Source organism: Jaculus jaculus, chromosome 3 (assembly GCF_020740685.1).
Source record: "Jaculus jaculus isolate mJacJac1 chromosome 3, mJacJac1.mat.Y.cur, whole genome shotgun sequence".
NCBI classification, from domain to species: domain Eukaryota; kingdom Metazoa; phylum Chordata; class Mammalia; order Rodentia; family Dipodidae; genus Jaculus; species Jaculus jaculus.
The window spans coordinates 166,135,095-166,156,972 of NC_059104.1; the positions used below are offsets into that span (position 1 = coordinate 166,135,095).

Sequence of the window (21,878 nt, forward strand, 5' to 3'; positions counted from 1 at the left end):
CTCTCTCTTTGTCTCTCTGGAGGGATGGCTTAGTGGTTAAGCGCTTGCCTGTGAAGCGTAAGGACCCCAGTTTGAGGTTCGATTTCCCAGGACCTGTGTAAGCCAGATGCACAAGGTGGCACATACATTTGGAGTTTGTTTGCAGTGGCTGGAGGTCTGGCATGCCCATTCTCTCTCTCTCTGCCTCTTTCTCTCTCTGTCTTTCAAATAAATAAAAAATAAACAAAATAATTAAAGAAAAAAAGTTTGTATGGGGTGCCACAAGTGCACATACATGTTCTTATACCACACACTACATTACACACAAACACAAAAGTACATTGTCCTGAGCTGGGTATGATGGCGCATGTCTGTCCATACAGTACTGGGGAGACTGAGGCAGGAGGATGGCAAGTTCTGGGCCAGCCTGGATTCCAAGGTGAGATCCTGCCTCAAAAACCGAAATAGGGCTGGGAGCTGGCTCAGTGGTTAAAGGAGCATGCTTGCAAAGCCTGATGGCCTGGGTTCGATTCCCTAGTACCACGTAAAGCCAGATGCACAGAGTGGTGATTATGTCTGGAATCATTTGCAGTGGCCCTGGCATGCCTAGTCTCTCTCTCTCTCTCTGCTTGCAAATCAATGAATAAATTATTTTTAAAAAACCCTGAAACTAGGGGGCTGGAGAGATATCTCCTCAGTGCCGTGTGGACAGGCATGCACCATTATGCCTAGCTCAAGACAATGTGCTTTTTTATTTTTAAGGTGCTTGTAGGCAAAGCCAAAGGACCCAGGTTTGATTCCCCAGTACCCACATAAAGCCAGATGTGCTAGGTGGTGCATGTGTCTGGAGTTTGCAGTGGCTAGAGGCCCTGACATGTTCATTCTGTCTTTCTCTCTTTCTACCTCTTTCTCTCTCTCAAATAAATGAATAAAAATATTTAGCCGGGCGTGGTAGCGCACACCTTTAATCCCAGCACTCAGGAGGCAGAGGTAGGAGGATTGCCATGAGTTCGAGGCCACCCTGAGACTCCATAGTGAATTCCATGTCAGCCCAGGCTAGAGTGAGACCCTACCTCGAAAAACCAAAACAAGAAAATAATAAAAACCTACAGCTAAAGTACAATGCCCCTATCAAAGTCACAGGCCCAGCCTAAATTCGAGGTAAATGTGAAGCTCAAACTTAACACTAGGAGCTGGAGCTGTCTGGAATGACTGACTAGTTTGAGGGAGGTAGCCCATTGATGGTAGAAGGGCAGCCCGTCCTTCCACCACCTTCTTTGTGAGCCCCTCTACCTTGTCTCCAGCATCACGATCCTCCCCTTAGAAACCGTCTCTAGGGGGTGACACCCTTTGACAGAGTGGCAGGTCCTCCCTTGGGTCCCATGACGTAGCACCTGTCCTTCTCCTCCCTTCCAGCCCCTGGTCACCTTCTCAGCATCCTGAACTCTTGCCCACCAAGCAGGGATGTTGGAGAACTGTCATCACTTATGCCAGAGAGCAATGGTGGTGTGTCAGGAAGAGGGCGAGGCTGTTGTTGAGAGAGGGGAGAGGGCTCCCCGCCGCTCCGTTGGCAGGAAAACCATTCTGGGTCTTCTGCACTGCCTCCTCCACCTAGCCTGGTCTGGGGACATAGTGGCAAACAGACCTCAGGACAGGGGTCTGAGGACATTTCTGCGGGTGAGACAGAAGGCAGCGGCGAGACTGGGTAGCTTGGAACCACCCAGAGATAGAGGACCTAATGCTCTTCCAGACAACTTCCCAGGCTTTCTTTTCTCTCTCCCCAGGGAGCTGACAGAACCCACCAAGAAAAATTTTGAGGCACCACAGGTTTATAAATCTATCCCCCAAATTTCAAAATAAAGATACATGGATAGCACTTAATTACACTCTAGGCACCACGCTACGTGTTTTGCCAACACTGACTTTACCTGGGAGGGCGTCATCCCAGGTTCATCTTACGGACTAGGAACTGTGGCTAAATGGGACGGCGGGTGTCTTTCCCCAGAACTCAGCAGTGCCATGTGACCTCCTTTTGAAGCCTGGAAGCTGCAGCTGTGAGGAGCCCCAAGTCACTGTCACCCCCTGGCTCTTCACCCCAAAGTAAGACTTCACTTCAGCAGGAGGCGAATCTACTCATCACTGTTAACTTGGGCAAGTTGCTCCTTCTAAGAATTGCCTAGTTAGAAAATTGTTCTTAGCTTGATCCTTCTGTTTTCCACACAATTTCTTTTTTCTGTGTCTCCCTATATCATGTACATAATTATATACATGTTACATCATAGACATCATGTACATATACATCATGTGTATATGTACCAAGAAACATACATGGGTGTTTGTCTTCTTCGTTGGGAACATTTTAGTTAAGGAGTATTTAACATGAAATGATGGCTAGCTTTGGGAGTTAAGAGAATAAACAGAGGAGGAATGTCCCTTAAAGCTCAGCAAACACAATAATCCCCACAAAAACAACCACTAGTATTTAAACAAAGAAAGAATAATAAATAAAAGAGAGAAAAACCTACATGGCACACGAATGAGCAAGGCTGACATTTTCTCTTGCTGAAAGTTGAGCTGTGGACTGATCAGCTACTTGGGACACTGGGCAGTATGTACAATGGCCATTGCCACCACTGGATATCTTTCCTTTGTGGATCTTGGCCATCGGGTGGAAATTGTCATTGACAGGACCAAACACTTACTCCCTGGTGAGCGTTAGCCAACGTCCAGGGACACTGAACGCTGACGGGCAAGGCCACATCAGCCCACGATGACCCTGCCGTCATCACCCCTGGCACAAAGGATGTCACGGGAAGTGAGTGGGGGCGAGGGCTCTGACAACCACACCCTTCATCCCTGGTAGTTTTGTCCGAAGAAATGTCCCGTGAGCTGGTTTAGTGGCACTTTCTGTCTTCCCACTGCTTCCTGAAAACCCTTTGGCCACGACACTCTGGAGAAAGCAGAGGGTGGGGTTATGATAACACTGAGAAGGGAATTCCTGTGTTTGGAAGGTTCCAGTGGGCTCCCTGGACTAGACTTTCTCCCATCCTGCACAACACTGGCCCTCTCCTCTTCCTTCTCTTCGAATGGGATGGCAAATCCCGACAGGGCGGCTTTGTGGCCAGTGGGAATTTAGAAAGACCTCGTGCTTGCTTTCAAGCTCTTTTCTTGCCATCTTGGTATTTCTTTTCTCTGGGGGGGGGGCATGCTTCCTGCCACTGCAAATGAACTCCAAACACACATGACACATTCACATCCAGCTTTTCATGGGCACTAGGGAATCGAATCCAGGCTGTCAAGCTTTGCAAGCCAGCACCTTTAACCACCGAGCAATCTCTCCGGCCCATCTTAACACTCGGACCCATATGCGCATCTCACAAATGACAAGGCCAGTTCTGAAGTACAGAGTCCTGGCGACCTGCCATGTGGGACAGGGTGGCTGCTGCTCTCGGGGCCTCTATCCCCACCTGTGAAAAGGAGCCAGGAGAAGAACGGTTGTCACTTTAAGCGGCTTTCTTTGCTCCGGGATCATTCATGGGAGATATTTAGAACTGCCTAACTACCCCGTTTTCTACAGAAAACAGCCGAATCTCAGTGGTTTGGGGGTCTCAGAGCACCGCTACCATCCCCAATTCTCTGTATACGTGATGCCCATGAGGCAGGACAGGCAGGATGAGGGAACGACCTAATCTTCATCTGTACAGCGATAATAGTGCTCTGGATAGCTCTGGGGCGGAGAGAAAGGACACTCCTGGGTGGGTTCTTGTAGCAGACGCAGTACTTGATTCTGTGCAAATGTTACTCTTCTTGCAGATCAAGGCACTTTCATCCCCATTTCTAGGCTCAGGGAAGCGATGTGATATAGTCAGTTACTCAATTAATTTGTAATGAACCCAGGATTTTAACCTGCTCCTATGAATTCAAGAGGGAATCTCTGCACGAATCTGAGATTCTGTATGATCCTAAGTGCCAGGATTTCTGGAGGGAGAAGACCTAAGTGAGTATTTTTCTGCCTGGCGGGAGGCTGTGAATGGCCTGGCCTTCCAGAGACCTGTTCCCTGACTTGGCTGAGATTTGAGTGTCTAGTTATGCACATGGCCACAAGGTGGCGCTGCAGGCAAGGGGCCTACTTACTGAGGCTGGAAGCCCTGGCGCGCCCATTCTCTCTCTCTCTCTGTCTTTCTCTCTGTGTCTGTCGCTGTCAAATAAATAAATTAAAAAATAAATAAATAAATAAAAACGGACCAAAAGCCAGGCCAGGGTGCAAGCATTCCCCATGGGGAAATACCGGCCTTGCTATGTGAGGATGCCTGTGCCCCCACTCATGTAGGAATGCTAACCCCACTCTGTTGTTTTGTTTTTGACTTTTTTGTTGTTGCTATCTTTTTTTTTTTTTTTTTTTCTGAGGTAGGGTCTCACTCTAGCCCAGGCTGACCTGGAATTCACTATGTAGTCCCAGAGTGGCCTCAAATTCACTGCAATCCTCCTACCTCTGTCTCCCAAGTGCTGGGATTAAAGGCGTGTGCCACCACACCCGGCTGTTTTTAATTTTTAAATACTTATTTATCTGGGAGTGAGAGAGAGTGTCAGATAGAGAACGGGCATGCCAGGGCCTCTAGCCACTGCAAGCGAGCCCCAAATGCACGCACCACCTTGTGTATCTGGCTCATGTGGGTACTGGAGAATCGAACTTGGGTCCTTATGCTTGGCAAGCAAGTGCCTCAACCACTAAGCCATCTCTCCTGCTCAGTTGAGACAGGGTCTCATGGAGCCCAGGCTGGCATCAAGGTCATGGTGCTACGGCATCAGGAGGGTTGGTGGTGCTGGTTCGTAGCCCCACGCCCTCGCCCCAGTTTGTAGACGGGAAGCAGAAGCCTGTCTTCAAAGCCTTTGCCTTTCACTCTTTGCCCTTCAAGACTCCTGGGTGCAAAGGCACTCGAGTCTCCTTCCACAAAGAGGGCCTCAGGAGGATCCGGGCCTCCGGACAGTAGGAGCACAAATTTTCCTCACCTCTCTATCTGAAGTCTCTGCCAAGGGCCTCGGGGGATCTGCAGAGTGAGTGGCTGTGCCTTTGTGCAGGAACGCACAGGACTGAGGCTCTCTTCATGCCTGGGCTATGCCCAACACTCACCAACAGGTAGGTGGCAGCCTCGAGTCAGGGACTCTGGTAGGTCTCACTGGGGCAACCGGACTGGCAATTATGACCCAAGTTCTGGACTCCGCCATCGGCCCCTCACCTGAGACCTCTTGTGAGTGCCAGTCTCCTTGTTCTGGTCCACTTGTCTGGAGCCGCTTGGCTCCTCCACGGGGTTCTCAGCTATTCCCTCCCTCTCCCAGGACCAGGGAGTTCCAAAGGTTGTTCGTCAGCTCAGGTCCAGGGCGGCTGTCAACAACAGCTTGGTGGTGAAGACCCAGGAGACGGATACTGCTGTACCCTGGCCAGTGGGCAGGATGCTAGCACCAGGCCCTTGTGGAAATGAACGAGCTGTTATGGGAAGTGTGCGGACAGAAGTTATGGCATTACACAACTGAAATGCCAAGGACGACCAAGGTACCGCTGTCTTTGACAGAAGGGAGCTGGGATGGGGGGTGAGACTTTAAGGGAGCTTCCGAGGTGTGTTGGGAACCAAGTCTCTTAGGTGAGAAGGGTTTGAGGGACAAGGACAAGCCTCTGAGCTGAGGCAGAGGCGTGCAAGGGCCTGGCAAGTTCATGTGGCCAGGCGGAGGGTGGGTGGACGAGAGTTGGGATGAGGGAGGTGGATAGAGCGAGAGCTTCAGCATGAGGCCCAAGTGTTCCCAAGTGACTTCTCTCATGTCACTTGACTTCCCCAATCTTAGGACGTTCTGGGGCCTCTTTTAGGGAGAGTAAGCTGCCCAAGGTAGGGCCTACTTCATCCTGTGTCCCCTCACCCCACCGCAACCATTGTCAGTGAATGTTTCAGTGATGGAAAGAAAACTCTTCACGTGTTTATTAAACCAAGGATCAGTCAGGGGCTGGGCTGCGCTGGTGAGTTAAGACAGAGCTCTCGCTGCCCTGTGGGCATCTCTTGGTACCAGACCCGATACCCACATAAGCCACTGATAGTTGGCTTCTGCCCAGCTTCCCCCCAATAGTCCCAGGATACATATTACAAAAGTGAACAAATACGTTTCTCTTCTTTTATAAATGATACACTTCCTTCCCCTGCCAGCAGAGGTGGTTGAAAGTGACAGCTCGCTGAAAAAAAAAAAAAAAAAAAAAAAAAAGCAACAACTTTTATGAAATGAGGACAAAGGAAAGATCACCCCCCAGGGACGGGAGGCTGAGATGCTGCCCCTGGGGCTGGAGTAGGACATGAACCCTGCCTCTTTCTGCCGCACTCCTGGGGGGGCCTGATAGAGCTCTTGGTCTCTGGCCGATGGGGAGACTGCATCCACCCAGTCCATTGGAGCTTACAGGCACACAGCCACCACTGCACTGACTCCTTATGGAAGCATCTAGAGGCATTATCTTTAGGGGGAGAAAAATGAGCACATTCCAGTCTTGATGCTGGGGGAACCCCACCCAAGAGTAAGAAAGTTAACAGGCTTGGGGCTGGTACACCCAAGCTTCCTGAGGCTCTGGAAAGTGAAATGATTCTGCCCATGGCACGAGGTCCTCTGTGGCCCTTACCTGTCTTGCTGTCGCTGCCAGAGATTGTGGGGAAAGGGCCCAGGCAACAGTGAGAGTGTACCAAAGGACAAGAGCAGGAGAGAGGACAGAGAAGACAAGGAAATGCAAAGCCCTTGGTCCAGACCTGCCTCGGCTTGTGGGACTTCAGATCATCAGGTCTCCCCCTCTAGACCCTGTTTCTCCACCTGTCTCATGAGAAGGGTGGGTTGATTTTTCTCTGCAGTCTCTTCTATAATTAAGGTTACACCCAGGATTCCATGAGAAGAGGATTGGGCCCATGGGCCCAGAGCAAAGGGGTGTATCATAAAAGAAACTGCTAGAGTGAGGAGACCCTGGGCCCAAGGGAACATTCAGCCCAGCGGACCTGAGCCAGCAGTGCAGTGATGGCTTCTACCCACCCTCCACCCATCGCGGGTAAGCTCAGCCAAGGCAAGAGGGAAGGCACTTAGGGACAAATGGGGCAGGGCCCAGGAAGGGACCAGAGTCTGGTTTGGCAATGAAGGCCCCCACTTATGGTTCATGGAGGTGGGCCACGGAGACCAAGGGGCAGACTTTGTTCTTAGATATTGGCCCCAGATGCAAAAAGCCCCCATCAGCCCATAGTTCTGTGGATGACGCGGCCACGCAGGCTTGCAGACTCCCCACTGGTCCATTAAAATAGAAGTTACTTCGGCCCCTGAGCAAACCCGGGGCAACAGTCGGTCACGTGGCCCGAGGCCACACCATTCGTCACAAGACGTCTGGGCGTCTGGCGGCAGATTCACGGATGTCTCCGCAGTGCAAGGCCACCTTGGGCACGGAGCCAGGCTGCCGGGGGTAGGTGCCCTCCCGCACCAGCCGCCTGCACTGCACATCCTGACCCACGCTGACACTCTGCAGCGCTGGGAGGTGATGCAGCAGCGTATCAGGCAGGGGCAGCAGGCTGGTGCCTGATAAGTCCAGCTCCTGCAGAGAGCCCAGGCCTGAGAGTGTCTCGGCTCCTGCCCACCGGAGCTTCGGGTTGCCCGACAGGTCCAGGACCTGTAGGCCTGACAGCTCCCGGAAGCCATGAGGCACCAGCTGGGGGACACCCTGTAGACTGGCCAATGACAACTGGGTGAGGCCTGTGAGCCCCGTGAAGGCACCTGGACCGATGGCTGCCAGAGGGTTGCCGTCCAGGCTCAGGTAGCGCAGGGGCAGACCTTGGAGGCTGGGCACGGCGCGGAGTCGGTTCCAGGCCAGGTTCAGGCTCTGAATGGTGGGTGCGGGCAGACTGGACCTGACGGGACGGGGGACCAGGCGGTGAATGAGGTTGTGGGAGAGGTCCACATGCAGGGCCCGGCCCTGGCTGTGGGTGGTAAAGGCAGATAATGAGACCTCCCGGAGCCGGTTGTAGCTGAGGTTCACATCACTCAGGGGGCAACTGGCAAAGGTCTCGGCCGGCAGGGCCGCCAGACCGTTGTGGCTGAGGTCGAGTGACTCCAGGTAGCGCAGGCGGGAAAAGGCGGTGGGCGAGATGCTGGTGAGCAGGTTGTGGCTGAGGTCCAGGCCAGCCAGCGTGGTATAACCTGGTCCTGCCAATACGGATTCATTCACTGTTTCCAGTCGGTTGGAGGACAGATCCAAGTGGGCGGTATCCAGGGGGATGGGCACGGGGACAACGTGGGGGCCCAGGCCACTGCAGTCCACACGGGTCAGACTGAAGCTGTCAAAGAGGCCGAAGGTCTCCACCTCACACTGGCACCCAGGGAAGCATGGCCGGGTTGTCTGGGCTCCGTCCACAGCCAGCAGCAGCAGCAGCAGGGGCGGCAGCAGGGAGCGCGGCATGGTGGGGGCTGGATGGAGAGAGAGCTGCGGGTGAGTGGACGACTCGTTGAGCACTGTTATCCCACTCCCGAAGACATGGGCTCATGTGTCTGGTGACAGCTACGAGTTGTCACGAATCCCGTCCTCCTCGAATACTCCTAACGTCCAGTCCCTGTCCCTCTCTGGTCTTTTTGGGTGCAAGTAGCAGAAGCCCTTAGAGCCCCGGGACCTGCCACATGTGTTAACGAATCCTACCTTGAAACCCACTAGACCAGATGTTCTTTGTTGTTGTTGTTGCTTATTTTTATTTATTTGAGAGCAACAGAGAGAGAGAGAGAGAGAGAGAGAGAAAGGTAGATAGATAGATAGAGAGAATGGGTGCGCCAGGGCAACCAGCCACTGCAAACGAACTCCAGACGTGTATGGCCCCTGTGCATCTGGCTAACGTGGGTCCTGGGGAATCGAGCCTCGAACCTGGATCCTTAGGCTTCACAGGCAAGCACTTAGCTGAGCCATCTCTCCAGCCCCAGATGTTCTTTTGCTTGGGGGACCCTGCCAGGGATTGGCTCACAGCGCAGAGGTCAGGGCCTGGGTGCCTCAGGGCACGCGGTCTCCTTTCACCTTCACAGCTTCCTGCAAGGCCGATTTCTTGTCTTCCTTTCGCCACGAGGGAACGGACACTCAGGAGGCTGAGAGACTTGCCCACAGCCTGGGCTGAGTACTTGCCGTCTAAGCTGACACAGGAAACAGGGTCTCCTAACGCAGCCTGACAGGGGCTGCGCCCACTTCTCCTGCAGCGACTTGTGTCCATTCTACCACCTTGACTTGACCTCCGGAGGCCCCACCCTCCCTTCCAACTGGAAACCTTGTATCTAGGCTCCAAAATAATAGGCTTGGAGGGGGGCACCCACCCAAGCCCCTACCTACTTTCCCTTTGCCTACTCTCAACCCACATAACTCTCCGGCCTTTTTTTTTTTTTTTCCCCGAGGTAGGGTCTCACTCTGGCCCAGGCTGACCTGGAATTCACTATGTAGTCTCAGGGTGGCCTCGAACTCACGGCGATCCTCCTACCTCTGCCTCCCGAGTGCTGGGATTAAAGGCGTGTGCCGCCACGCCCGGCTTTCTCCAGTCTTTTATTTAACCCTGAACACATAGCTGCCTCGTTACCGTATTGTACAGATGAAGAAACAGGCCCAGAGAGGCGCCTGACCCTCGAGCCCACATGCTGAGCACCACCCAGGCCCTTGCTCTCGCCCCCGAGCAGAGCAGGGTTCATCCCAGGCCTGCTCAGTTCCATCTCCTCTTTTCTCATGTGCTGCCTCCAGCGGGTCCGCTGGCTAGAGGAGAGGGCATGGGCACACATTAGGATGCCATTTCCCTTCCCAGACCTCCGATTCCCTCCACTGCCACATACGCCAGACACTCTACTACTACGTAAGTGGTCACATCTAAGGGTCACGTGTACCCACACTGGTCAGACTCCAAGCCTGTTAAGTCCCCAGGGCCGGGCGGTGCTGGGGTGAAACCAGAGGGTTAAACAACAGTGAGAACTTCAAAGGACACATCTGGGGCTGCCCCTCCCCCACCGGGGGGCAGGCTTATCTGGGTGGCTGGTTCCAGGCTCCTGACCTGTCTCCCTCCCACCGGCCTCCAGGGAAAAGGAGTGGAGGTGGTGGTGGTGGTGGGGGCTGACCACCTTCTAGACCAGGGGGTAAGGCGGGAACAGCTGGATACCATTACAGGCCCTGCATGAAACTTTAAAGGGCAGCCACTTGATCTGCACTCTGGCTCCTTCCTCCCCGGGAACAAGTGGGGCTGTGCTCCCCAGCCCTCCCCTGGGCCTCTTCTTGCCACCCCTTTCTTTTGTAGAGGCCAATTTGAGGATTAAACCCAGCCCAGGTGCATCCTGGGCTTGGCCCCAGACATGGCAGGACACAGCGTTCCAATGTCTGCAGCAAAAGGAAAATATTAAGTTACTTCAGGCCCCCCTTTGTTCCCCGGGGAGCTCCTCACCACAGACTTCATTACTGCTCCGCACCCCACCCCTCCTGCTAAGCTGATCTGCTCCGATCCACCCTGCCTGGGGTTTAAACAAACATCACAAAGGGGCCCCAAGATTACCAGTCGGTTCCCAGAGGTGAGTATACAATGTGTCCACGCAATGCCAGATGGCTGCTTTGAGCTCTTGCTTGTGTAACTGGTGGGGTGAACCCAGCCCAAATGCAGTTGCCTTCCAGGCCCCAGCCCGTGCCCTGTCCTCCTCACACAGTGGAGTCCCCTCCACTGAGGAGGACTGCCCACCATGAAGGGCTGTGCCAGGAGCGGGGCAGTGGTCCTCCAGTTGACGGATGTCGGCGGGGTGGGGGGGCACAGATGGAACCCACCTGGGAAACCAGGGCACTGGGCCAGGTTCTTGCTCTGCCCACACGGTGAACACGTCCAGGGCCCTTGTTCGGTCTGTCAGGCCGAAGAAGAGGCAGTCCTCCTCCCATTTGCCCAACAAGGCCAACAGACCACCCCCCACTGGGAGGCTCCAACAGTCACTTGTTAACCTAGGTGACTTGGGGACAACTGTGGTTGGGGCGGGGGCAGATGAAATGGAGAGAACAGTCCCATCCTCAAAGAGGTGCTTTGAGGAACCTAGACCCCCATGGAGAACATTCCAGCACGGTGTCCACACACTGACAGGTTCAGCCGTGACTGCTGTCTCTCCAGGGTACATACTAGAAGGAGTCTCTTAACTAGGGACCCCAAAGCCTCCCTACCCCTCTCTGTAGTCTAGGACCCTGACTGGCAGGAAACAGGACAAGTGTGCTGGAGACGGAGACAAGTCCTGGAGGACAGTGAGGAGCCCCAGATCTTAGTCCCTGGTCTGCCCCAGACTGTTCTGATCATCAGTAAAGTCTCATCCTGTGTGCCTCGGTTTCCCCAACTTCGTGAGTCTATCTAGATAACTCAGCTTCACAAGTTGCAGGATTTTAAAACTGAGCAGACAGCTGTTACTAAATCTCAGTTAAATACAAAGCATGGCTGGGCACCGTTCTCAAGGGCGCAGAGACCAACCCATGGCGAGATCACTACCATTAGCTTGGGATCAGGTGACTTGGGTCTGTAGGGCCACCGGTGGCTTTCTTTGTTTCTTTGAGCCTCAGCTTGCTCATCTGTATAATAGGATTAATGTTGCCCCACCCCCAGCCCAGCGCTTTACCCTGGGAAGATCTATTCCTGCCAAGATCTATTCCTTTATCAATGCACTCTGGCCCGTACAGGAAAGATAGCTACGGATCAACCAGGACACAGAACACAAGGACTTAAAAAACCCGTGCAAAGCCCTGGTTTGGAGGACAGTCCTCCAGGACTGTTATTCATTGCCCTCAGTGTCAAGTCCACAGTGACTCTAAGAAAAGTTTGCTGACGCCTTCTGAGGTCAAGCATGAATGGTATGGGTCTACCAGCTCCAGGGGGTTCTCCTTACCTGAAGTGACAAAACAGACCTGCTGAGACAGCTCGGCCCATCACTGCCCTCCCAAGGGCTGTTTTTACCCACAGAGATCAAATTATCCTAGGTACAGAGGCCTCTAGAAGTTGAGGGCACCTTTCCCCCCTCCCACAATGGGATATGAACGCTTATTGTAGCCAGCGTGGCAGCTCTTGTCCACTACTCCCATGTCATGTCCCCCAAGCCAGAGAATTCCAGGCTTACGAGCTGAAGGCCCCTTGGAGACCAGAGGTGACTGAGGCCCAGAAAGGCAAGAGACATCAAGGAAATGGCAGTACAGGGCCTAGGAGCTGAGACCAGCTATCTCAGCCTGCTCCTGGCATCGCCCGCTTTCATCCGCCCTGACCGCTGCCAGGAGCACAAAATGTGGTCTGTCCAAAAGAGCTCCTGCCTCCCCTTCCTCTTGGCCTCCCACACCTCTGGCTATCTTGAGAGGCTACTGAAAAAATAAATTCTCAGCCATTTCAAACATAAGCCCGGGGCACGCCCCTTCTCCACCTGCACATTCCCTCCCCAGTTGGGGTCAGACCCAGACCTGGCTGGGGTAGCAGCAACAGAGAGTGCTCAGCAAGGAAGTTACGGGGGAGGGGGTCATTTGCTGGACCCGGGACTGGGTAGGAATCTAGCCTTGCCTAACTGGCTGAGTCTGGGGGTCCACAGGGATAAGAAATGAGGATTGTGGAAAGATGGAGTGACTCCCCAGTAAGTGGTCAGTGCCTGGTGGCCAAGGATGGCCATGATTTACTAAGCCCCTGCAGGCAGTGACTTGTTCTTCACGTCCCTTCCCACCCAGGTTCCCAGTGCTGTGGCCTAGAAAGTCATGTGGCTGGTGTCTGCTGGAAAGGTCCCAACTGCCCTCTTCTGTGGAGGCCTCCTCTGGGGCCCTCAATAACCCTACCGTAGTTGTTGATCCCTGGTGCAGAACCATAGTTTCTTTGACCCACAGAGTTTTATTTTTTTAAAAAAATATTTATTCATTTATTTGAGAGAGAAAGAGAGAGAGAGGCAGATGGAGAGAAAGACAGAATGGGCACGCCAGGGCCTCTAGCCACTGCAAATAAACTCCAGACGCATGTACCCCCTTGTGCCTCTGGCTTACGTGGGTCCTGGGGAATCGAACCAGGGTCCTCAAGCTTCACAGGCAAACACCTTAACCACTAAGCCATTTCACCAGCCTGACCCACGGAATTCTCTAGCTTCCCCCTAACAACTTCAATAGGGACCCCCAGGCACAGAAGCCAGGTGGGCAGGGAGTTGAGTCGCATTTTGGCCTGGTGCCCAGCACCCACCTGGCACAGGTCTTTTGCATCAGCCATCTGCTCAGGCCGCCTCCCACCTCACTCCCCTTAGTCATCAGCGAACTGACGCCAACGAAATCCCCAGGTGGAAATTTCATAAGCATACTGCCCTCTGACCGACCACTTAGTCAGCTGTGGAAAGAAAAGTCCCCGAAAAATTTCGGGGATAAACCCCAGATCCTCAAATGCGGGCTCTCCCTATAGAACTGCTAACTCTGTCTGCGCAGGCACGCCCGCTTGCCACGTCACCAATGCGATCTGGCTGGGCAGCGGAGGAACCAGGACTCAAACCCAGACATCTCAGCTTCAAATCCGGGCTCCTTATGCCAGCCACTCTGCCTCAACTTACAAACAGGCAAGCGCCGTAGCTGCTTAGCAATGGCGGTAATGAACTGAAATGACGCGTTTATCTGTCTGTCCTCCTGTGGGCAGGGATGGGGTTAGATTTCTGTTTTTTCATAACCTTGGAGCTGAGCACTGTGTCTCGTACAGATCAGGTACCATATGAAGACATTGCAGGCATCTACAAGATGACTCTGTCACAAAAGGACGCCTCAGCCTGTCCCGTGAATCTTCAATTCCCGTTTGGCCTCTCTGCAAGATCGGTAGGTTAGACAGCATTGAACTTGTCTCATGGCTGGAAAAGAGGCCAGAGAGGTGGACTGACTTCCCCAGGGTCACTCAGCCAGGGAGGACAAAAGCTAGATCTAGGACTCAGGCATTCCGAGACCAGCGTCTGGCCTCTTCCATGACACCATGCCTGCTGCAGGTTAGGCGTGGAACACCTAAACACAACCCTCTACAGGAAGATAGGCAAGGCCCCCAAATGCTGTCTTCTCCTTTCAGTGTATTTTCCTTCAAGTTCCCCAGCACGTGAGAACACGGGGGAAGCTGTGTGGGGCAGAGGAAAAAGGGGATGTGCATCCAGGCAGACTAGCTCCGACCTTACAGGGCCTCAGGCTGGGCTGTGAGGGCGGGCCTGGGTCTGGGCATTCCCCTCTAACCTAACCGAAGCCTGGTACTGCTCCTCACCGTGTTTGCTGCCCGCGGAAAGTGAGGACTCGGCTCCAGCGGGGCTGCCTGTTGAGTCCTGTCCCCCGTTGTGTGACTGTAGGCCCAGGGGAGGGAATGCTAAGGCAAGGCGGGCATGCAGGATGAAAACCCAAAAGTCACGGCCTAAGGCCTTGGATTCTCTCAGTGCACCATCCACTGCTCTGACCCAGTTCCCTGGGGATCTGCGAAGGTCGCGGAGGCCAAACCAAGGCTAAAGCCTAGATCCTGGTTCCTGCCTCAAGCTATTGCCATGCTGGGCACCCCGCTGTAGTTCCCAATAGAAGATAAGGACCCAGCCACTGTACCCTCTTGAAAACACACTTCACAAAGGCACTTTCCTAGGCTAGAGGCCTGCTACTCCCAAGGGACCCCTGCCTTGGCGTGGGCTGTTCTTTCTGACAAAGATGACAAGGGACTCTTTTGTCTTCTACAAGCTTGTCTGATTCAAAAGCTACCTGCCCTGTGTGGCCTTCCCAGTCTAACGGATCCCCCATCCTCCAAAGGGCTTTGGCTGCCTTTAAATCTCCAGCCAGTATGGGGCCTGGCGGTGCGGAGGCGAAGAAACCAGAGGGATGAAATGTCAGGGCGGAGGCTTCCTTCTGCTTGGGTTCTTGCAGGAATTTAGGGCCTTGCTAAGTTTAAGGTTTAAGAGCAGGGTCCACGCTGTCTCTGCCTCTGCTTGCGTCCACACAATGTGCTGTGCAATCCTAAAATGCGGCTCCTTTTAGGAGCACATCTAATTCATTATCTCATTTAACATTCACACTAGAGCAGAAATTAACATCTTCCTTTGAAGGAGTGGATTGAGAGTCAGATGGGTCATAGAGCTAGGGTGCAACGGGATGGGGGCGGCGGTGGCAGGGGGGAGGTGGCTGTCAACCCTAGATCTAAGACATGGCAGGACGTTGCCACCAAATCGGCCTCCCAGTCTCCAGGACCATCCGCAAGCCAGAGCAAAGCTTTAGATTTGCCAATCGCCCCTTTCAGATCCTCCAGCAACTCTCCCCAGCTTACAGGATCAACAACCGGCTTGAAGTGATTGGTGCTCAGTGACTTGGCTCCCGCCCTCCCTCCCAGCGTCCAGGTGCCTTGTCTACTCGCTGACCCCAAGATCTGGCACCCGACAGTCCATGCAGCTGACCGCAGTCGTGCTGTTTCCAGGACCGGTGGAATCCTGGAGCCCTCCACATGCTGCGGGAGGCCCTTCCTGCCCTCCCGGGGGTATGCAGACTTCAAAACCCTCAGCAGTCATCCGCTTTGCCGGGACCCTCCCCCAGGGATACTGTCATGGCACTTGTTTTGGCAAAGGACTTCCAGGGTGGACTCAGGTGTCTCTAGGAAGTAGACTCAGTGCAGAGAGAGAGAGGGGGTGGGGGGAGGGGGGGAGGGAGAAGAGAGGGGGGAGGGGGGGAATGCGTGAACTCTTAGCCTATCACTGCTGCTTTGAGCCAGAAGTTATGACTTAAGAAAAAAGTGGTCCGGCCTCTGTTCCCCCCCCCCCCCCCCCACCACCATTTAAAAGATAAGTGAATCAATCCCTTCTATTTTTGACTCAAGAGTTTTTGCCTTGACAGGAGACAGTGGAGCGGGGTGGGTGGAAGTGCTGTGAACTCAGGGTGTCCTGGCTGTTACAGTCCAGCTTTCTTTTCCTAGTAGAAACTTAGTGCCTGGGAATTGCTCCCGCAAGGAGGTGTGTGCTACATTCGCAAGTGGGGTAGGGAAGTTGTCCATCTCTCCCCTTCCAGAAGGTAGATAAGATACCGGAGACACAAGAAAGTGGCCACAGTTGCGGCCCCTCCCCACCCATTCCACCCGGTGGGTAGCATTCGGAAAGGTTCTTGGCCTCCCAGTCTTTCCCTCTCTCTGTTAGGGTTATCTTTGCCACCCAGGATCAAAAGCCTGGAAAGACTAAGTCCTCCTTCTCCGGGCCTCTGCAAGTCTAGACTTATCCGAAGGACATGGCGTGGAGCGAGGGAAGACCGATGTTTGAGTCACCTCCTGGCCTGGCCAAGTGTGGGCGGGCGCTGCTGTCAGCCCGGCTCCAGGAACTTTTAGTTATCCCCGAGAGTGCGCTCGGCTCCGGCCCGGCGGCGGCCAGGGGAGTTCTCATCCCATCCATCCCAAGGTGACCAAGCCTCGGACGGGCCGAGCAACCAAGCCGTGGGCCATTAACCTCTCCGTTCGAAGCCAGGGTGTGTAAAGTCCCCGTGCCCCGCAGCCCACCCAGGGGTCCGATGAGCCAGTACCGCCAGCAGCCCGGGATCCCCCATAAGCCATGGCCTTCTCACCCACCGATCGAGGTTGGTCCTTCACTGCTGCGGGTAGGTGGGGGGACCGGAGCCGGTCCCTGGGGGAGAAGACGAGTCGCACGGTCACACACACATCAGAGATGCTCCCAGCCAGGCCCGTCCGCGGCTCTCCAGCCCCTGGCCAAAGCCCGGACCGGCCGGATCCCTCCCGCCTCCGGGGCAGGGTCTTGTGCGGGGTGTCCCGTACGCTCCGCCCAGGCCCGGCCGGGGCCAGTCCTTCCCCGGGGCACTGCCGATCTCTCCCCCTCCCACCACCACCAGCACCACACACACACCCACCGATCCTATCCCGTCCCGGGTTGGTGCAAAGGACCCCAGGAGGTGAAGGAGGGGCGGGTGGTGGCGGGGACGACCCAGGCGTTGCCGGAGAAGCGCGCAGAAAAGTTTGCAGCGGCGTCCGGGGCCGGGTGGACGGCGTGGATGGGTAGGGGTGGGGGAGCCGGGCACGGCCACCCAAGCCCGGGACACGTCGACAGGCACCGGGTACCACGTACGCGGACACACGCGCTGCGCCCACGGGCCCCGCCACCCACCCAACCGAGGGGAGGGGGGACGCACCCGGGGCGCCCGGCAAGCCGTGCAAAGCGGCGGACACACAAAGACACCGGGCAGAGGGACGCCCGTCCCCGAACCCAGATCCACAAAACCCCACGACGGTGGCAAGCACGTGTCCTCGACAAAGACGACACCCCCCCCCCACGCCGGAGGCACCGGCCCGCGACCCCCTCCCACGGCCCCCCATCCAGAACCTTTGTCTACAGGAGTCCTCTCCCCTCCATCACCCCCCATCGCCCAGGTCCCGGCTTCCCACGCCCGCCAAGCTCCGGGGGTCGGCGGCGGGGGGGGGGCGTGGAAAGTTGAGGGGCCTCGGCGGGAGCTTGCACCACCGCCTGCGCCCCGCGGGATGGGGCGACGCGAGGTTGGGGAACGTGCGCGCCCGACCAGCTCCGGGACCAGCACCCACCTCGAGCTGCGCTGCACGCCGGGCTCCTCGACACGCTCACCCGGGCGGGCCGGAGCTTTTCTCCACGCCGAGCGGCCCGCCCCCTGTCCCCGCCCGCCCGCCCTCGCGTCCGTCCGTCGCTCGGCTCCCCGGTCGGGGCACCCCCGGTGGTTAGCACAGGCCAGGGAGGCTAGGCAGCTTCAGGGAGTGTCGTCAAAGTGCCAGCCTGGCGGGGCGCTCGCTCGGCCAGCCCCGCCCGCCGGCGGAGCCCGGGTTCCACCCTAGGGAGCGTCGCAAAAGTACGCAGTTCCCGCCCACTCCAATCGGCCTGGCTCCCAGCTTCCTGCATGCAGCCCCGGATCCTTGCTCCCCCCTTTTCTCCCCCCTACCCGCTGGAGCAATCTCAGCAGATGGCCACACGGTCGGGAACATCTGGAGGTCGCCTCTCTCTCTCTCTCTCTCTCTTCCTCCCTCCCTCCCTCTCTCTCTCACTGCATGGTTCATGGTAAGAAACAGAATGGGAGAAAAAGTGGAAGAGACAGAGCGTGTGTATGTGTGTGTGTGTGTGTGTGTGTGTGTGTGTGTGTGAGAGAGAGAGAGAGAGAGAGGGGGGGGGGAGAGACATAAAGAGGAGGAGAGTAGGTTTAGGCAGAAAAGCTGGCAGGCAAGCTGAGAGAAAGCAACAGACCTTTTTTTTTCTTTCTTTCCTGGAGCGAAGCAGCAACTTCTGGCTGGATTTCCAAGAAGGGAAATTGCTGTGTGACTAGTAGCAGCCCATCCTCTAGAAAGGCTGTTTATGCTAAGGGCAAGAAAGCGTACAAAAGAACTTTTGAATATTGGGGTTTGCAGAGAGAAATTACCTGATGGAGGCATTCCCTGGAAGGGAGAGCTTCCAGCCCACACACCCAGACAATACTAAACTCCCCAGCAGGGCTGTTCCTGGTGAAGGGTTGGAGGGAGGTTTGGTCTGGGCCCCGGACTTCCCAGAAACTTCTCTACTTGAGAGAGAGCCTTTGGGTGGGGAAATTGTGCAATGCTTCCCTGCAGTGTTCCAGATTTGTTACATCTAGTCTTTTTGCTTCTTTTATTTTCCTTATTATTATTTTTTTACATACACACACACAAACAAACAAAACCCACCAACTTTGTCTGGGACTGTGTGTATCTGCCTGGGGAAAAGGGAGTGGGTTCAGTGGGCAGTGCCCCTGCATTCAAAGTCATTATGTGACCACAGGACCCAGGCTACACCATAGATCTGCCAGCTAGGAAGGAGCAGGAAATCAGGACCCTGTAAGTCCAGTCATAAGAAGGTGGAAGAAGGAGAATTGTCAATTTGAAGCCAGCCTGGGCTACAGAGTGAGAGACTGCCTCAAACAGCCAAAAAGAAGAGGAGAAAGAGGAAGAAGAGAGAAGGAATGGTCAGCATACCCTTGGAAACAGGAGGCCTTCATCAAACCATCTGAAATGGCACCTTTGAGGCCAGGGTTTCCCTCAAAGACCAATGGAATTTAACTCGACACTCTTGGGGTCTCCAAGAAGGGGTCTGAACCCTCCTTCTATGGAGTGAGGGTATATGAGGGGAGCGGGATGGGACTGGTGAAAGAATCCACCCAGTTAGACCAGCAGAGAGGAAGGAAAGCCCGTGTGCACACTGTAAGAACGCAGGGGCAAAGCAGGAAAGGTAGACCGTCTGGCATACATGCGGGGATGGGCCTTGGCTATGGATTTTGGACCTCTCCTCTTCCCATAGGATGACCTACCATGGAATTCCATCACGCCTTTGCTGCCATGCATTTGGGGGCAGTCTTGATTGGTCAGTGTTTGATTCCTGGAGGACTTTGAATCAGCAGGGCAGCAGTTACGTGCTGTCAGGTTGCAGTTTATTTATTTATTTGCTTATGGGGGTGGGGGGGCTGCACGCCATGGAGTGCCTGTAGTGGTCAGAGGGTGACTGAGGTGTCTGCAAACATAATCTGCCAGACTGCAGATGATGTCTGAGCTTTAAACTCTCCTCGCTCCACCTTCTGTTGTGCTGGGCTTTGAAAAAATTATTGATTAAAATTCTTTTAAAATTTTATTATATTTTAGAGAGAACACGAGAGAGAGACAGACAGGAGAGATGGAGAATTGGCTCGAGGACCACAACCACTGCAATCGAACTCCAGACGTGTTTGCCACCTAGTGGTCATGTGCGACCTTGCGCACACTTCACCTTTGTGCGTCTGGCTGACGTGGGATCTGGAGAGTAGAACATGGGTCCTTAGGCTTCGCTGGCAAGTGCCTTAACTGCTAAGCCATCTCTCCAGCCCTGATTTTTTTTTTTTATAAAAAAGTTTCACACATAAACTCCTCCCCCACCCCAACTATGCTGAGGGTCTTTGGTGAGGTTATTGGTATCCATTGTGGGGACCAAAAGGTCTCAGTCAGTCTCTGCAGGGATGGGGGAAACATGGCGTCTCAGGCTATTCCCACCTATCCTAAGGCTCTTATAATCTTTCCACCCCCCTCTTCCCCAATGCTCCCTGAGCTTTGGACAAGATAAAGATCTGATTTAGTGTTGCTTCCTTTGTAGCCTCTGGATCTCTGCTGATAGGAGGTTGGAGTGAACACAGTGTCTGCCACCATTTCTCTGGAACTGGTTTTTAGGCTGCCTGTGAGAGCAGTATTCGTGTCATTGCTTCCCCTGCAATGACTTCTGGGCCCAGGCAGATGAGGTAGAGGTGACCCTGGGAGAGAGTTTGCCCTCTCTTCTGGATGTATTGATGTATTTCTTGTTCTCCCCCATATTCTTCTTGCCATACACACACAGGGTCCCAGCCCTGTCCTAGGCTTAAAAAAAATCATTTGTTTAACTGCCTGTGGGCGTGGGCAGGGTCTCATCACTCCAGACACCAGACATATGTGCCACCTTTTACATCGGGCTTTATGGGCTACTGGGGAATTGAGTCCCAGCTGGCAGGCTTCACAGAGCAAGTGCCTTTAACTGCTGAGCCATCTCCCTGGCCCCTGATTGCAGTTAATTTTGACTGGCCTTGTCCAGTTTGTGAGGAGGGTTACGACTTAGGGCTATGGGCTATATTATCTTGACTATTGTAATGGCCTTGATAGTTAGTCCCAGAGATACTGTGCAAGTTAATGAGTCCAATAAAAGATCTTTCTGAAGAAATGCTTTCCATATAGGACCTCAAATAGATTGAGATCATCTCAGGCAGGGGAGATGACTCAGCAGTTAAAGGAGTTTTCTTGCAAAGCCTGCCAGCCCAGGTTCAATTCCCCAGTACCCAAATAAAGCCAGATGCCCAAAGTGGTGTGTGTGCCTAGAGTTCTTTGCAGACATTGTCTCAATTTCGGAAGTGATATGAGACCTTTGGGAGTGTCACTGGTAGAAGTGTTGACCAGGGCTTGGGATTTTTGAATTAATTCAGCAAGAAGTCTCTTTAATGTTTGAAGGGCCCTCTTTATCTTTCCTGATGATTGTGGGTACCACAAGATATATAAGTAACATTTTATTTGAAGGGCTTCACTAGTACTTCTTTATTTTAGAGAGAAAGAGAGAGAGAGAGAGAGAGAGAGAGAGAGAGAGAGAGAGAGAGGGAGGGAGCAGAGAGAGAGAAAGAATTAGTGCTCCAGGGCCTCAACCACTGAAATTGAACTCTAGATGCTTGCCCCACCTAGTGGGCATCTGCCACCTTGCACGTTGCCTCACCTTTGTGCGTTTAGCTTACGTGGGATCTGGAGACACAAATGTAGGTCCTTAGGCTTCATAGGCAAGCACCATGACCACTAAGCCATCTCTACAGCCCCACTAGTACTTTTAAAATATTTTTATTTGTTTGGGAAAAGAGAGGGATAGAATGCGTATGGGCATCCTTCTATTGCAAGCAAACTGCAAACACGTGTGCTACTCTGTGCATCTGGCATTAGGTGGGTACTGGGGAATTGAACCCAGGCTATTAGGCTTTGCAAGCAAGCACCTTTAACCACTGAGCAATCTCTGCAGTCCTCACTAGTCCTTTTTGTGAGATAAGAGCCGAGACAGTAGCTGACTATACAGAGAATGACAGACCAAAGTAGGGGACTGTATGTTCAAGAAGTGCTATTGTGACTTTTGAGGGCTTTTCAGTCCCAGCAGGAAAGGCTTTCATGCCTCCAGTGAAGGTATCTACAAAGGTGAGTAAGTCTGTTGCATGGGGCATATGGGTAAAATCTATCTGCCAATCTTCTTCTGGAAAAGACTCATCTTTGGATGGGCTAGAAGGGTGGAGGGGGTCAGTGACCTCTCTCTGGACTTGCATGGTGGCATGTTGGACAGGATTAACAAACTGACTGCAGGGCTGGAGAAATGGCTTAGTGATTGAG

General features: G+C 53.9%; 1 protein-coding gene and 1 long non-coding RNA gene across 5 annotated transcripts; one reads left to right on the forward strand and one right to left on the reverse strand.

Moving 5' to 3' along the window:
• The first annotated feature begins 5,417 nt into the window (after positions 1–5,417).
• Positions 5,418–15,490, forward strand: LOC123459515. Of its 2 annotated transcripts, none has more exons than XR_006636308.1 (4): positions 5,418–5,530; positions 13,442–13,598; positions 13,707–13,819; positions 15,352–15,490. It is a non-coding gene; the product is annotated as an uncharacterized LOC123459515 (long non-coding RNA). The 2 variants fall into 2 exon arrangements; XR_006636307.1 differs by lacking the exon at positions 5,418–5,530 and adding an exon at positions 10,291–10,554.
• On the reverse strand, positions 5,925–17,606 carry Tsku (tsukushi, small leucine rich proteoglycan). Of its 3 annotated transcripts, none has more exons than XM_045146218.1 (2): positions 17,541–17,606; positions 5,925–8,445 (listed from the first exon to the last, which is right to left on the reverse strand). In XM_045146218.1, exon 2 carries the CDS (start codon positions 8,435–8,437, stop codon positions 7,361–7,363), a length of 1,077 nt encoding a protein of 358 aa, XP_045002153.1. In that variant the 5' UTR covers positions 8,438–8,445; positions 17,541–17,606; the 3' UTR covers positions 5,925–7,360. The 3 variants fall into 3 exon arrangements, with proteins under 3 accessions (XP_045002153.1, XP_045002152.1, XP_045002155.1); XM_045146217.1 differs by lacking the exon at positions 17,541–17,606 and adding an exon at positions 16,560–16,715; XM_045146220.1 differs by lacking the exon at positions 17,541–17,606 and adding an exon at positions 13,678–13,744.
• Positions 17,607–21,878: the final 4,272 nt, after the last annotated feature.

Excerpts from the sequence above, each read along its gene's own strand:
- Tsku (XM_045146218.1), bottom strand. The coding sequence starts at position 8,437 with ATGCCGCGCTCCCTGCTGCCGCCCCTGCTGCTGCTGCTGCTGGCTGTG.